The sequence below is a fragment of the Akebia trifoliata genome, chromosome 9 (assembly GCF_017979445.1).
Source record: "Akebia trifoliata isolate Shusen 1 chromosome 9, ASM1797944v1, whole genome shotgun sequence".
Classification (NCBI taxonomy): domain Eukaryota; kingdom Viridiplantae; phylum Streptophyta; class Magnoliopsida; order Ranunculales; family Lardizabalaceae; genus Akebia; species Akebia trifoliata.
The window spans coordinates 27,091,593-27,107,257 of NC_141383.1; the positions used below are offsets into that span (position 1 = coordinate 27,091,593).

Consider the following 15,665-nt stretch of genomic DNA (forward strand, 5'->3'; position numbering starts at 1 on the left):
TGCATCAAAGCTTAGAAGGTATACTACAAGGTGAAGATCATTTAAACAAAATAACTTTGACTTGCAAAAGCAGATATGATTACAGTATAATTAGCAGAAGATCTGCAAGATTCTTTCAACCAACCACAAAATTTTGGTACGAAAGCTCAATCAATGTTTATCGAATGAGTATGATAAATTAAACCGATCTCTCTCCCAAAGGAGATGTAGCCATTATCATTGATTTCAAGAATCTCACACATTATTGAATTTAAAACAATCATTTATGTATTTATTCAACACACCAACCCCAATCCTCAATATGATAATCAACAACAAATAATGTGTACATACCGATCAAAAAGAAGAAAAAATAATCAACAAATTAAACAAACAATGTTGTATACCACGATTTCTCTACATCTATACATAAAAATAAAAAAAAATAAAAAGAATAAGACAGCTGTTCTTTTATACACTTACCAAACAGCTATGGATCATATCTGCTGCACAGTTGAAAATTTAATACACAGTAGGGCCAAACAAGCTATAGCTGTTGTCTCTTTCTCTTATCTCGACGCCATAAATAGCTGGCTTCCAAGGGTTACGATTGGGGTACCTTCTCCCATGATGGTCGTCAAGCTCACTTCTCTCTCGAGTATCCGCTCAAGTTCCGAGACCACGTAAGTCATGGGTGGCCGCCTCTGACTAGAGGGATCAACACACTGGGCTGTCAGCTGTATGAACTCTTTTATGCCTTCAGCTGTGAAACTGTTTCCCAATCTATGATCGATGATTGCCAAGATATTGCTCGAGTCTTGATAATTTTGCACCTTCACATTGTTCACAAAAGAAACCACAAATAAATATAAAAAAAAATAGGATAATCAACAACTAAACTTATTTTTTCAATAGGTAGTTATACTGATTTCTCAATGTTTGCATGTATATTGTGTTTGAAAGAAATGACATTTCATGAGGTTATGAATGTCAGAATGAATTCTTTTTCTTTATGAGGATGATATTCAATGCGTGGAGAACACAATATAATTCGATTGTCCAACATGATTTCCATATGAGCCCCACCATATCAACATCATCCTCATCATTTATGCCTTATTCCTGGTATTGGGGAATAAGATTATCCCAACTTTATATATGTTTTTGACGAGTACTATCCATCAGGATTGGGAGAAGGATGAAATGGTCTTCCCCTCTTGGAAGCATGCATGATGTGTATACAAGGGGTCAGGTGCCCGCGAGTCCACCCTAAAAAACTAAACCCAATACAATGATTGCAACCATTTTATCTATTGCATTAACGAATAGCCTAGAAGAAGTCATTATGTTGGACGATTACAACATCTGATCAATTTAAACGCATTAGATTTAAGATTCTTAAATACCCATTCAACCAAGCTTTGATCAGATTCTGAATATCCAGATTGAGCTTCCCGCCCGCTTGCTAACTCCAGCAGGAATACTCCAAAGCTGTATACGTCACCTCTTTCTGAGAATCTCCCAAACTCTCGTACCCTACATACATAAATGGATTAGATAAATATAAAATACAAAAGAACCAGTGATGATGATACTGGATCTTCTTCTATGCTGGAATGAAAGTGAAAAATATTAGTGACCTATAATCATCAACGATGGAACTTGCAAAGGTTTAAAACCACGTGCAAGTAATCTCTGAGTCACCAATTCTGACTTGGCAGGGTAATGGCTCAAGTCAAGTTTCAGTGTCAATCTGAGTTTCCTAATGTGTTACATTACTGTAAATACTTGTAGAGCTTTTCTGTTTAGATTCCTTATATATGCATATGATTAATATCATAAATAGTGAGATATTTATGTGCTAAAAAAATGATTTAATACTTAAAAAGTTCTTGGAAGAAGAGTAATACTCTGGTGAAAGAAATATGTCGTCACTCATTGTTCGCGAGGATGGACCTGCAACTTCAACTCTACCAAGTAAATTGAGGAGTCCTGCATCCGCAACCTTAGAAATGAAGTTTTCATCTACGAGGACATTGGATGTTTTGAAATTCTTATGTACCAAAGGAGGACTCAAGGAATGAAGGTGAGCCAAACCTGCACAGAAAATGAACAGGACTGCATCGGGCAGGATTACTCAAACATCTTTTTGATCCTTAAGAGGAGATTTAGATTAATTATGTATACAAAAAAAATAATTTGGTGGGTCCCAAGTAAAGATCTTCAGGTATTTTATCTTACTAAGAATAAAAAAAATTAATACCAGGAAAGCCATCAAATGCTCACTGATTTTGCAGAGGATCACCTTTAGCTGCCCCTAGAGCTATTGTAAGTCTATGTTTGAATTCTAGCTTCTCATTGGAAACCTGACCTGGACCTAACAAAGAGAAACAACAATTTTGGAACTATATATTTGAGCAAAGAAGAATATAACGAAAAAGAATGCAGGAAGCATACTAAGTCAATATTAAATACACAATAAAATATCCACATAAATTAGTTCAATGAAGGGGGAGAGGTTGAAGACTAGTAAGGCAAGACAAGGAGTATAAGTGGATAAAAGAGTGAATGAATTGTTACCATATAAGTGACTGGAAATACTTCCATTGGGAATGTACTCATTGATAAGCATTTGTTGTCCATTTTCTTGGCAGTAACCCAAAAGACTGACGAGATTCCGATGCCGAATGGATGAAAGATAGCGTACCTGATAGGAAATAGTCTCAATCATCCAAGACAAAACATGAAAAAAAAAAAAAAAAGCAGGAATGCAAATTTATGGAATTAAAGGGAAAAAAAAAAGATCACCATTGGCAAATTTGCCAACACGATATGAAGGAAGTAAAAAATGATTAATCTGTAAGAAAGAAAAATGATCAAGCCTTATAAAACTACAATTATGAAAAACATAAATAGTTTAAGGGGAATTTGAAATTTATTCATACTAAAAAGGACTTAAAGCAATAAATGCCACATCAACTTGCTAATATGCAATGTTTATATCTTGTGAAGTCCTTAGACAATTGGTTGTAGTTGTAAATCATCCAAGGTGTTTATTACCTCTGTCATAAATTCCAGAGTAGGTGCACCAGCTCGCTTTTTAATCGCCACGATCATTCCATCATGAAGCAAACCCTTATACACCTCTCCAAATTTTCCTTCCCCTATCAAATTTGTGTTGCTAAAGTTCTTTGTAGCAACATCCAATTCTTCCAACATAAAAGACCTTGCTTCTCGTGAATTAGATGGAAGAGATCCAGCTCCTGTCAAAGACAACTCAACCTCGATGTTTCTTCCCACTGCAAATTATCAGAAAAAAACAAAAAATCATATTTCCTTATATAAACTCAATAAACTTGAAAAATTCCTTATCCTCTTAAAAGTAATGTTAGTTGCACATGCAGCACTACCTTGAAGGGATGGATCAGAGGAACCTGTCTCAGAAGTTCTTGAAATGCTCCTTCTATGAAATAGGCAGAACCATAAAAATATAATTACAATTCCTACTAACACCATGGCTCCTGCAACACCTCCAAGTAATGCTGCAAGATTCCTTGACATTTGGTATAGGACACACTTCAGCAATGCAGAACTGTGATCTCAGGGTATGTACTCATAAACAGTTAACCTGAAATATAAATTACATAAGCAGAAAAGAAAAGAAAAAGAAAGGGTGGGGTGGGAACACAAAACTCCAATTAGAAAACAGCAACAAACAATCAAAGCCATTAGATTTCTAACAAATGATTTGGGAAATACAAGTGCAATGGCGATGACAAGAAGTTAGAAAGTGCTTTAGAATCTGAAAATTCCAAATAATTTCTTAATGGGAGAGTGAACTTAGAATCAAAGGAGTAAATTTAAATAGGCAAGTTTCTATTATGATTTCAATTAAGTACTGAAAGCATGAAAAATAGGGAGCAAATTAACAAATCGATCTAGGATTTATTAAAGGGATGTGTTTATTCCCCAAACATTCAATGCTAAATACCAAAAAGAACTAAATATACATGGTAAGATACATGTCAACTATTTTCCTAATTGAGAAATAAAAGTTTCAATGGAGACACATTTCACTATTTGGCTACAGGAATCTCTAACCCCTTCTCATGGTGTATCTGCATTCCTTACTAATACATGTATAATTCTCTATGAAGTATGATCATGTTTGAAATAAAAAAAGAAGAAGAAACAAGTTATCGTCTAAAATTATTCAATTTAATTGTGAAAACTACATACCTGTTGCAATATCTACTGCTCCATTCACCCATTATACATTTTCTTCTCAAATCATCTTCAAGTGGATCCAAACAATCAATAAACGAGAAATGCTCTGTTAAGAAATGGATATGGGGATCCAAAAAACAGTTACAATCAGTTTCGATTGTGACCAATTTGAGAACTTGTAACCAATAGAACAAGCCCGAATTAGTTAAGGCTCTGATTCTGAATCAATCCACCAAGTGATTGTGTGTTGGGGACACTGACTACTGTAGCCAATTCCCTCTTACCTTACCACAGAAGCATCTCAATTGTACTTTGTATAATTTAATAAAAATCCCTTCTCCTTCTCTATAATATTTTTGGATACCGACAGTGCCGACAGACAGTGACCTCGTACCCGCACACACACATAGGGGTCACCACTCTTTACCCAACAGAACCAACAATTCAAAACAAGTAGAACCAACAAAATTAAAAAAAAAACTGAATCACCCCTCTTTTTCTTTTGATGTTTTAAATAAAACCCACTATGTAAAATCAGAAATTGAAGATGGAGAAGAAGAAAAGATAAGGATTGAGACTTGAGAGAGAGAGATTGGGTTTTATTTATGTGGGCTGTAAAGTAGTTCTAAATGGGTTTTCTAGTGTTGCAAGTTGTTTGTATGTGTTGCTGGGTTTTATTTGTCATCTATGTCCTGTCCACGGCATCTTCTTGTGCTGTAACAGACTGACAGTATTGGATTGATAATGCCACAACATGGATATCTGATACTGTGTAAATAAAATTGCAATTTAATCGAAAAAAAAAACAAGAGAGAGAGACTGGATAATTTGGAAATAAATTATTATAGCAAAACAAAATTATTTATTTATTAAAAAAAAAGGAAAATGCAGGAGTGACTTCCAAATTCACACTTTGCTGACGTCTATGTATTTCTTATGCCCAGCCCACATCATTTATGGTGCGCGGCGAGTGATTTTTTTTTTCTCACAACGCAACACTTGTTTTATCATGTGACGCACATGATGAAAAAATAAAATTTATTGACTATATCATTTTGTGATATTAAAAAACATGATCCAATACCACAGTGTTCTCAAAGACGAAATTCCATGAATTTAAAAAAAAAATTAAAAAAGAATTATATTTTCTATATTAGATTGCAATTTTAAATTTAAGTGCTTCATACTCATTTATTTTCAACACTTTGGATCTAACTTGAAAGATTTTTTATCTTTGACCATGAGTTTTTTTAATGAAATCTAGAAAGCTGTTGTATTTCCCATTTTTTAAATTTGGAGAGAGAACTTTTCTCTCTATTGCTTGTATCATCAGCACCATAGGAGTTGTTGGGCTGTGAGCAAAAAAAAAAAAAAATCACTCGTTGTGCTGTTTTGGAAAATAATAACTATCTTATACTCCAGTACTTGGGTAACGTTACCACATCCACATCCCTAATCTGCCATGTGGAAGATTATTCGGCCCCGTGACCCAGGCAAATGTTGGCCCTACTTTTGGTGGACTAGCATTTGAATCAAATCGTTCCCAAAAAATAAATAAAAGATCTTATCATGAGATTGATAATAGTTAAATTGGTGGGCTTCAAGCCAAATGCAAACATGATCGATTCAATGGTTAAAGCGCATTGATCAAATTGATTTTTTGTAAAGTAGGCACAAGAATTCGGATCATTGAGATTAAATAGTCTAGATAATATGATTTGCCAGGTGGCATGCTCAATCAACTCCATTACGTGGACAAGTTTAGGAATCGTAGATCTATATGTCTTAGGATACACGGTTCTCTCGGGATACACTTTGTTTTGTGGAAGTGCAATCGTGTATTCTGAGACATACAAATCTACGACTCACAATTATTATTATTATTTTTTTCAATGTGGAAGTGCAATTGTGGCTCCCACCCTATCATAAAAATTAAACTGAGAAGAGATCCTATGAACCTAACACTTATTTTATACAATGTATTATTTTTGGAAGGTTACATGTGCAAACACACATTTACCAGGGCTTATTTGTAATTGAAAATTTTGTTTAAAGGGTTTTGACAAAAATCACCTTTATTGTATTAAATTTAAGAAAAATGATTTTCTGACACTCCCCCTCACCTTCTGACATACGCTCCTTGACGTGGCATGTGTTAGAATTGTAGATATTTTCCTCGAGATACACAATTACAAATATATGGGGGATGTGTAATTGTGTATCCCAAGGAAAGAGATCTGTGGTTCTAACCCATGCTACGTCAAGAGACGTATGTAAGAGGGGGCGTTAGAAAATCACGACTGTAAATTTAAATATAAAAGTGAGGGCATGTATGACCACTCAAATTTTGACGTTACTTCAACTTTACCTTCTCTCATTATATAATGAGTTGTGATGAATGCATGAGGTTGATGTGGTAAGGGCACACAATCATAGATCTTTTTCATCGGGATACATAAGAAAAAGATGTATAGTTCTGTGCCTTTGCCATGTCGGTCGTGTGCATTCATCATTATTCATATATAATAATAAAGATAAGTACGACTACAACGACATTCTTTGTTCTTTTAAAGTCGTGATAAATGTACACACTAAAACGGATGTGGCTGATGTGGTAAAGGCACATAATCATATCTTTTTTTTCGGGATACACAATGGAAAAATCTAGGATTTTGTGCCCTTGCCGTGTCAGCCACGTCATTTTATCATTTGTTTATCATTCTGTCTTCTTGACAAAGACATTGGATATCCTAAATATTTAATAATAATAAAGTTGGTAAATTTTTGGACATTACAATATATTCCTAATGTGAGTCCAAGTTTTGATGTCACCTTTTTTGAGACTAGAACTCACAACCTCAAAGTTGTTTTGCAATGGGTTAAACCAACTCAGCCATGGTATAAGCTCTAAATTATTGCAACTTAATTGATAAATGACTTCTAATCATTAGATTCGGTAACTTGTTTGATTCTTAATAGTGTATGTTATAACTTTTTTTACTCTGCCTTCTTTATCAAGAGAAGCAACAAATGTTTTGTGTTTTACGTTAATACAATTAACGCAATTCATTCGTACAAGTCCCAACCATGGATCAGTATGAACATACTTAGTTCATGGTATGGATTGGACTGGATTAGTAAAATCAAGTAAATCATAAATCCATCAAATTTTGATTGCATTCAACGAACCAAAGGATGTTGGTTCATAACAATTTTTTAATTTGTTTGGTGAACCAAAGTAATTTATTATAATTCTTTCATTATTTATATTTAGAATTTGAATTAGTATTGTAATTGTAAATTTGTTGCCTTGTCTCAAACAACTCAAATCTCTTCGTTGATGGGCTCTTTGTGAGTAAACTGGGGCACCGGTGTGTTATCTACCAAACATTTCAACTTAGAATTGAAGTAATAGAAAGTAATGGTTACAAGCTTTGTTCCCTTTCCAAATTGTCTCTTCTCTAGAGGTTGCCTCTACTATTTATAGGTCGACCTTTTTCCCTGACTGGCCACCCTTTTTTCCTTACTCATAGGATTTCATATTTATCCTTTTCCTAAATACCTGGACTTATAATGAAAAGCACAAGGAAATGATCCCTTTAAGAAAGAACGTGATTGGCGCGATCAACCACTCTAAGTTCTCGGGATATCCTCTCAATTTGAACTCAAAGAAAATAAGACTACTCATCTTATTATTCTGGTCTGGTCTACCCTTCCCTGCCAAGGGATATGGGTAGACACTCAGCTCAACTTAGCCGTGCTATGCTGAGCAGACTTGTCAAATTCCTTGCTTAGCTGCTAAACCAATCTCAAATTCTGATAGGTGTAAGGTTCAGATCCAATTCGATATATTAATTTGTTTCTATTTAACTTGGAATTTGTTCTTACATTATAATCATACTTGTAACTTGTATACTGGAATTATTTATATGCACAAGCGTACCCATTTAGCCAAGGAACCAAAGCGAATTAAAAAAAGAGATAGTCCATTCTAAAGTGGTGAACCACAAACCCAAATTCAAACGGAGTGAATTGACAAACTAGGTAACATAGGTTTTATGAGGTCCTAGCCACATGTTATTCTGACTGCATAAGCATGCACACAAAATTAGGCCCAAGATGGGCTTGGCCTTGGAAAAGTATTTGCCCCAATATTTGTTTTTCTTCCAAAGGTGTGTGACAAAGCAACAGTCCGACTAGTCTTACTATGTAAGGATGAAAACTAAGGGTCCTTTAGCTCACCTTGTGACATCTAAAAATGTGATTTGATGCTTCGAGGTTGTAGAGGACACAATTCTATAGACTTTGAATTTTTTTTTTCTTCAAAAAAATGTTATTTTTTACTGTTGAATTTTAATTTAAATTTTGGAGTTAGGTGGAAGTTCGATAGCTGTCCATTTTCAAAATGTTGGATCAAGCCCAAAAGAAACTATTTTTTGAAAAAAAAGAAAAGAAAAGAAAAGAAAATTGGATTTGAGTTTTTCAATGAAATCTAGAGGGCTGTGGTAATCCATTTGAGCAAAACGACCCCTAATATATAAGACTTAAAATCCTACCAAGTTAGTAAAGAAAACCTTTGTCAAAAAGTAATGGGTGGTGGTACTTCTTATCCATCGAATATTTTAGGAAAGAAAAATACTAGAGTGACTTTAAAATTTATATCGATTCACATTATGCAGATGTGGATGTGTGTATGGAACAATTAGATGCTTTCATCAGGACAAAAGTGAAAAGCATTTATGGTTCCATTTGTGAGCACCTCCACATCATTAGAGCATGAATGGCCATGAATTTTAAAGTCACTCTAGCTTGATATCTGTAACCCAAGCCTCTCAGGAGGAGGTGCTGCCATTCTTCTTGATGAACATGGAGATCTTGTGGAAGCTGGTCATTGGAATTTAGGAGTGGCGACAAACAACATAGCAGAAAACTGTACTTTGGTAGTTGTGTTGGAGAGTATTGAGCTAATTGGAAAAAAAATTATCATTGAAATGGATTCTGCAATTATAGTGAAAGGTCTCGCAAGTCAATCAGTTTCTTGGAGACTAGACGAATGGGTGCACAAGGCAAGGACAATGATTTTGAAAATAGATGCTTGAGTAATTCACATTTGGAGAGAAGCGAGTGCAATTGCAGACACCCTTGCTGCTGCAGCAACTCACAACCCTCAATTGTTGATATTCAATCGAGTCATCAAATTGCATTTAAATGTAAAAAATGCTTATAATGGAAATAAGCTTGATCTTCTTCAATTTCAATCTGTAATTCGTTAGGGTCCTCCCTATGTACATTTTTTAACAAATCTAATACAAATCATCTTGCTTGCTTAGCAAAAAATAAAAATAAAAATGTTGAGGCTCTACATGAGATTGATGGTTGAGATAGTAGGGATTCCTAAGAAAAATGTATCTCAAGAAATTTATACTAAATTTTTTTTTTTTTCGCAACCATCTGTTTGATAGAAAAAACCCTAATTAATGCAATGATGGGCACATGTTAGAAAAGTTCAATATTTAATTAACGAAGAACTTAGTAGATTAAAATTAATTAAGTATTATTAGGTTTATCATTGAGATAATATATGCGAGATTGTAGGTAGGTAGGTGGCCTGGTGTCACGGCCGTATTCTTCCGAAGTGAAGTCGTGCGGCATAAAGGGTGTCAATCCACTTGCAAGCCTGTAAAAATGATCGTACACCACAAATGTAACTAGCAAACAAATAAACGAGGTAAAGCCCGGAGGCAACTTTATTGATATAATATTGATTACACGGGGTAATGCGTTACAAAAACATAAAGGTGTGTTACAAAACAATAGATGATCCTATGACACCCGGCCTACACCCACGTTGACTGAAGCCATCAAGCCCAACTGCGTGGAAGTCCCGCGTGTCATATGATCATCTATTGCTTTGTAACGCATCTTTATGCTTTTGTAACGCGTTACCCCTTGTAATCAATATTATATCAACAAAGTTGCCTTCGGACTTTACTTCATGTTGTCTCGTTTACTTGTTTGCTAGTTACGTTTGTGGTGTACAATCATTTTTACAGGCTTACAAGTGGATTGACACCCCTTGCGCTACACGACCTTACTTCGAAAGAATACGGTCGTGACACCTGGGCTCCATGTTCAACTGCTTCATTTTTAACTATTTATGGATTAAGTTGGGTTTCGCCCTAGTATAGTTATAGTCCACAACCCATGTGTTGCTCACGTACGGTTAAAGATTACATGTTTAGTGGTTATTAAAAAGTTGGTTTACTTACAATATAAACTCCCCTAAACATAAATCCTAGCTTCCTTTGTAATTGCATACATTCTTTTTAAGGAAAATCCTAAAGGAGCTTTGTTTTTTCATTGTGTTCCACATGTGTTTCCCCGAGATACGAGTGGAAAGCATCTATGTTTATGTGCACACTTCCTCGTCATCAGGGCAGTGTTAGACACAGTGAAAAATGTAGTCCACTTATCACAACTATATTCTTATAATTGTAGAGATTTCATCTGTTAGCTAATTTGGTATAACTAAGATCATGGTTGACAAATGGTTCTACAGTATTAGTTGCTTTAATTAACTTCCATAGCTAACCAGCACATAAAAGTAAAACCCCAATACCTAGTTAGGTTTTGAGATCTCCTAAAATATAATATGTTAGACAGCATTTTAATTTGAGATATCTTTGACAACTTGTTACAAACGAGCAACTTTATTATAGCTTTAATGAAAAATAGATTAGAGTAGAAACCAGAAACAAATTATACTTCTCAAACCCTGCACAAATATCTTCTTAGACTTAATATATAGTCTTACACAAATGATAATTATTTATTTTTCTAGTTGGGAGTTGGGAGTTGGGGCCTAATACTAATAGTACTAGGTAAGTCTTACCAACCAACAAGAGAACCGTTCATCTGTCTCATTCTCATCCCAAACTCAGAGTCACGAGTCAGGACTTAGCGACTAATTAAGTCAACGGTAGAGATGCTATGCAACACAACAGTTTCAACAGTAAGACCCGGTCCGAACCCGAACAACACACCCCATTCCAACCCTTCACCAGTCGTCTCTTTCCCTTCATCTAAGGACTTCTTTCTCATTTCATCAAGAATAAACAACACACACGCACTAGACATGTTTCCATACTCGCTCAAAACATGCTTGGTTGCCCTGAGTTTCTCCTCCTTTAGACCAAGTTTTAATTCAACTTGGTCGAGAATCGCTGGTCCACCTGGGTGAGCAATCCAGAACAATGAGTTCCAATCACTGATTCTAATTGGGGTAAAGGCTTCTACCAAACACTTGTCAATGTTCTTAGAGATCAAGCCGGGCACATCTTTCAACAAGTGAAAAGTGAGACCCACTTCGCGTAAATGCCCTTCTATGGCTCCATCCGAGTCAGGGAGAATAGTTTGAGAAGCAGAAACAAGTTCAAAGAGTGGACTTTCGATGGACATGTCTGGGTCGGCACCAATGATCACAGCAGCTGCACCATCACCAAAAAGTGCTTGGCCCACCAGAGAATCCAAGTGGGTATCAGAGGGACCACGAAAAGTGACAGCAGTGATCTCGGAGCATACAACAAGGACACGTGCACCAGCATTATTTTCGGCTAGGTCCTTAGCGAGACGAAGGACAGTCCCACCAGCAAAGCAGCCTTGTTGATACATCATCAACCTTTTAACAGATGGTGTGAGACCAAGTAGTTTCGTAAGTTGGTAGTCCGCACCAGGCATGTCTACACCTGAGGTAGTACAGAATACAAGGTGGGTGATCTTTGATTTGGGCTGACCCCACTCTTTGATGGCCTTTGATGCGGCTTCTTTACCTAGTTTGGGAACTTCAACGACCACCATGTCTTGGCGTGCATCAAGAGAAGGTGCCATATAAGCACAGATGTTTGGGTTCTCCTTGAGAATTTCCTCAGTATGGTGCAAGTAGCGTTTTCTAATCATAGATTTCTCACCTGTATTACATGTCCAAACAAAGCCAAGCTATGTATTATTATAGAATTAGAGAGAGAGAGAGAGATTAAAATACAAACGTTAAGTCATTATTAATTAATCATAGATAGAAAGAATAGTTGGGAGAGAAAAACATACACATTCGCTTGAACTTGATCTTTAAGTCAGTGAGATGGTCACTGTTTGTAATTCGGAAATAGTAATCAGGATAGTCAGACTGGTAGACACAATTGGAAGGGTTAGCAGTGCCAATGGCTAGCACAGTGGCTGGACCCTCAGCACGCTGGGCTTTATGGATTTCCTCCACTGACACCATGTCTTTCACTGGTAGTAGTTGTAGTAGAACAACTTCTCCACCACAGTCCACAGCTACTCCTACTCTATAAAAAATTCAAAATTCAACTATCTCTACTGCATGTGAGTGGACTTGGAACGGAGTTTGTGAGTGTGAGAAGATGGATTTATATAGTGCTCTAGAGAAAGGTGATAAAATGTTCAAACAAGAAAGTCTCCTCTCGGTCAATTCTCAGCTGACATGTTAGGGGATACATGACCATAAATCTATTTCCTCGAGATGCACAAATGCAATCTTTTATGAAGATTTGCATTTGTGTATCCCAAGGAAACAGATCCATGGGCCATCTCAGCCGAGAAGTATGTTGGTAGTTTGTATCATAACAGGATCATGTCAAAGGTCCAAGTGGACCGATTTCCCCTTTTGGGAGGTGGTTGAGCTAATTTTAATAATAGAATAATGCTGATTGTACCTCATATAGCACATCCTGACTTTGAAAGTGTATTTACCATACATACTTTTCGTCGAGATACGGGACTAAAAACATCTTTGGTTACTATACCCTTTCATATCAGGATGTGCAATTTGAAGTACAATCTTGAGGCCACTCCAGCACGACTCTTAATAATAATGGAGGTTTGTTTTGGTAGATCGATTGATCCCACAATATACAACAATAATTTAGAGGTGTTAACAGTTACCCATGTAATTCAAATCAATTTTTTTTTTTGTTCTAGATCCCTTTTACATTATTGGAATCAATTAGAATCCTTAGATGCGATTCAATTCTTTTTAGTATTTTTTTTTTTTCCGCTAATCAAGCAACTTTTATTAAAAGAAAATAATTTCTACAATTGAAAACCAAAATCCATTGGAATGAAGAAATAAGAATCTTGAAAATTTTAAAAGAAAAAATTAACAGTTTCAATTTGATTCCATTAATTTGAGAATCCTAGCCAAAGTAGTTTAGGAATTGGAATACAAAATAATTTAACGTTTTTATTATGATTCTTTAACCCGTTGACATCCCAACAACACATAGCATACATTGGGTCAATATGTTTATTATTGGGTGGAGTGACCTAAGACTCGAACCAAAATCTCAATCAAAGTGTGGAACTGTACCACTTTTGTCCTATTAGAATTCTGGTAAACTAGATCTAGTAATAAAAGAATAATTTCCTTAACAGTTATTGCACTCGTCCTACAACTGTGACCACACCATAAGGAGGATCGTTTTGGTTCGTTATGTTTGGTATTACATATAGACATGAAATGAATTCTATTTCCATCTTCTATTTAACATTAATGCAAGCATATAAGCACATGTGATGTCTTAATTTTTATTTTATCTTAGGCATGATGTAGATCAGCATCAACCTTTATTCCATTTAATTCTATATATACATATTTGTTATCTAGGTTTATATATATATATGCTTAATTATACGATAAATTCAATTATTTTTTCCCATTTTCTATTATTATACAATTCGTTGCATAATTTTCTTTTTCAATTAATTGAATTATCCAGATTTAAGATACCCCAATCAAACAAATGAACAACTTAAACTTGTTGAGTTGAAGCTAAACAATCATCCATATATTTGGAAAACTGTCCAATTTACTTAATTAAGATTTATATTTCTAAACCCTAAACAACAATTAGCCTTCATGAAGTACATTTTGGTTGGGCAATCGTATCATGATATAACCACACAAAACAATGTACAGATGGCACTATTGCCAACATCTAATTCAATTAATGAAGTAATTTTAGCCATTTAACTTAGAAACCTATGGAACATTATTTGGAGTTTGGACAGTTAATCTTACTTTAGTGACAACCCAAAATACATGTTGGATAAATAATTTATTACCTATTTTTCATTGGGAGTGACGGTGAGCCCAATATTTGTTTATTCCCAGAAACATAATAATGTTTCTATATATATCCATTCCAGAAAGTAACTACCAAGGAAATAAAGGTACAAGGAGGTTTTGAACCTCCACCGAATTATTCTTTATCTTGTTTAGACTTTGTTTCCTTTCTTTCTCATCGGGTACCTTTAGCCACCAACCCAAAGAAGAAAAAGTAGGTTGGTTTGCCCATGTTGCATTTTTATTACAAAAACTTTAACGAAACTTAACTTTATGAAGTTTGTTATCCATCAAATCTTACTTTATCAAGTTCGTTACCCTACAAACCTTGAAGTGGGGATCCACATCATGAAATTCAAATTGATAAAGTTAATTTGTTACTTAACATACCTTGTTGTGGATCCTATCTGAATCAAATTGTGGCATCCAAAATCATGATCTGATGTGACAGGGTTATAAATGATTGAATTCTAAGAAATTTGATTTTTTTTTAATAAAAAAAAATCAAATTTCACCATTGAATTTTAGTTTTAAATCATGAGTTTGATAGTAATCCATTTTCAACACCTTCGATCAAGTTGAAAGGTATTGTTTTTATAATTTTTTATATATTAAATATGAGTTTTTCCATGAAATCTAGAAGGTAATGGTGTTGGATTGACAGTTTGATAAGTCATATGGGCCAAAAATCCTTAGTAAGATTTGAAATCTATTTAAATTGGTCATGGTAGCCTTATTCAAAAAGTAAAGTTTGTTCACGTAACAAACTTGATGAAGTAGGGAAGTTTTTTAATAAAATTGTAACAAATAGGTATGTCTGATAAATCTCTCTCATTTATATATGACATTTAAACCAATGAATGAAAATTACCCAATCTTTCTCATTAAATGTGACTAAAGGAGGAGTCGATCCTCAGTAATGTAGTGTGATTCCCCGACCATCCATTTTCAACACTTAATTAAAGCAAAAAAACAAAAAAAAATTATATAGGAGAATGCTAATGTCTAAGATCTAATGGAGACATTAGTATTGTCCAACACTTTTTTTTTCCAATAATACCCTTCTTCATTTTTTTTTTAATTAAAAAAACAATGACATCTTGGTCTTTTACAAAATAAATGCATTTGTTATGCCTTTAATAAATGCATTTATTATATTGGCATTGACTGCCAAAGAATTTACTACAAAAAAGATATTTAATTCAAAATACTTAAACGCTCATAGTATTTATTATGTAAAAAAATATTTATTGTGTAAAAGACCAATATACCCCTATCTTTTTTACTAAAAGACAAAACGATGAGGGATATCATTGGA

General features: G+C 34.7%; 2 protein-coding genes across 3 annotated transcripts; both read right to left on the reverse strand.

Annotated features, from left to right (window-relative positions):
• Nucleotides 1-339: 339 nt before the first annotated feature.
• LOC147395176 (Protein kinase superfamily protein) lies at nt 340-4,971 on the reverse strand. 2 transcript variants are annotated; one of them, XM_086454361.1, is made up of 9 exons: nt 4,491-4,971; nt 4,219-4,312; nt 3,390-3,607; nt 3,040-3,278; nt 2,560-2,686; nt 2,285-2,356; nt 1,890-2,097; nt 1,386-1,515; nt 340-812 (listed from the first exon to the last, which is right to left on the reverse strand). In XM_086454361.1, the coding sequence occupies exons 3-9, from the start codon at nt 3,538-3,540 to the stop codon at nt 549-551; spliced, it is 1,191 nt and encodes a 396-aa protein (XP_086310487.1). In that variant the 5' UTR covers nt 3,541-3,607; nt 4,219-4,312; nt 4,491-4,971; the 3' UTR covers nt 340-548. The 2 variants fall into 2 exon arrangements, with proteins under 2 accessions (XP_086310487.1, XP_086310489.1); XM_086454363.1 differs by having other exon boundaries at nt 1,890-2,076; nt 4,219-4,970.
• A 5,926-nt stretch (nt 4,972-10,897) lies between these two features.
• Nucleotides 10,898-12,611, reverse strand: LOC147395177 (chalcone synthase). Its single transcript, XM_086453796.1, has 2 exons — nt 12,310-12,611; nt 10,898-12,173 (listed from the first exon to the last, which is right to left on the reverse strand). Exons 1-2 carry the CDS (start codon nt 12,485-12,487, stop codon nt 11,164-11,166), a joined length of 1,188 nt encoding a protein of 395 aa, XP_086309922.1. The 5' UTR covers nt 12,488-12,611; the 3' UTR covers nt 10,898-11,163.
• Nucleotides 12,612-15,665: the final 3,054 nt, after the last annotated feature.

What these genes read in the sequence shown, in the direction of transcription:
- LOC147395176 (XM_086454361.1), bottom strand. Translation starts at nt 3,540, where the DNA reads ATGTCAAGGAATCTTGCAGCATTACTTGGAGGTGTTGCAGGAGCCATG. An exon ending in AGCTCTAGGGGCAGCTAAAG is followed by an intron (nt 2,098 to 2,284) that starts GTGATCCTCTGC and finishes TGCCCGATGCAG; the next exon opens with TCCTGTTCATTTTCTGTGCA. An exon ending in ATCAAAGCTTGGTTGAATGG is followed by an intron (nt 813 to 1,385) that starts GTATTTAAGAAT and finishes AACAATGTGAAG; the next exon opens with GTGCAAAATTATCAAGACTC.
- LOC147395177 (XM_086453796.1), bottom strand. Translation starts at nt 12,487, where the DNA reads ATGGTGTCAGTGGAGGAAATCCATAAAGCCCAGCGTGCTGAGGGTCCA. An exon ending in GATCAAGTTCAAGCGAATGT is followed by an intron (nt 12,174 to 12,309) that starts GTATGTTTTTCT and finishes CATGTAATACAG; the next exon opens with GTGAGAAATCTATGATTAGA.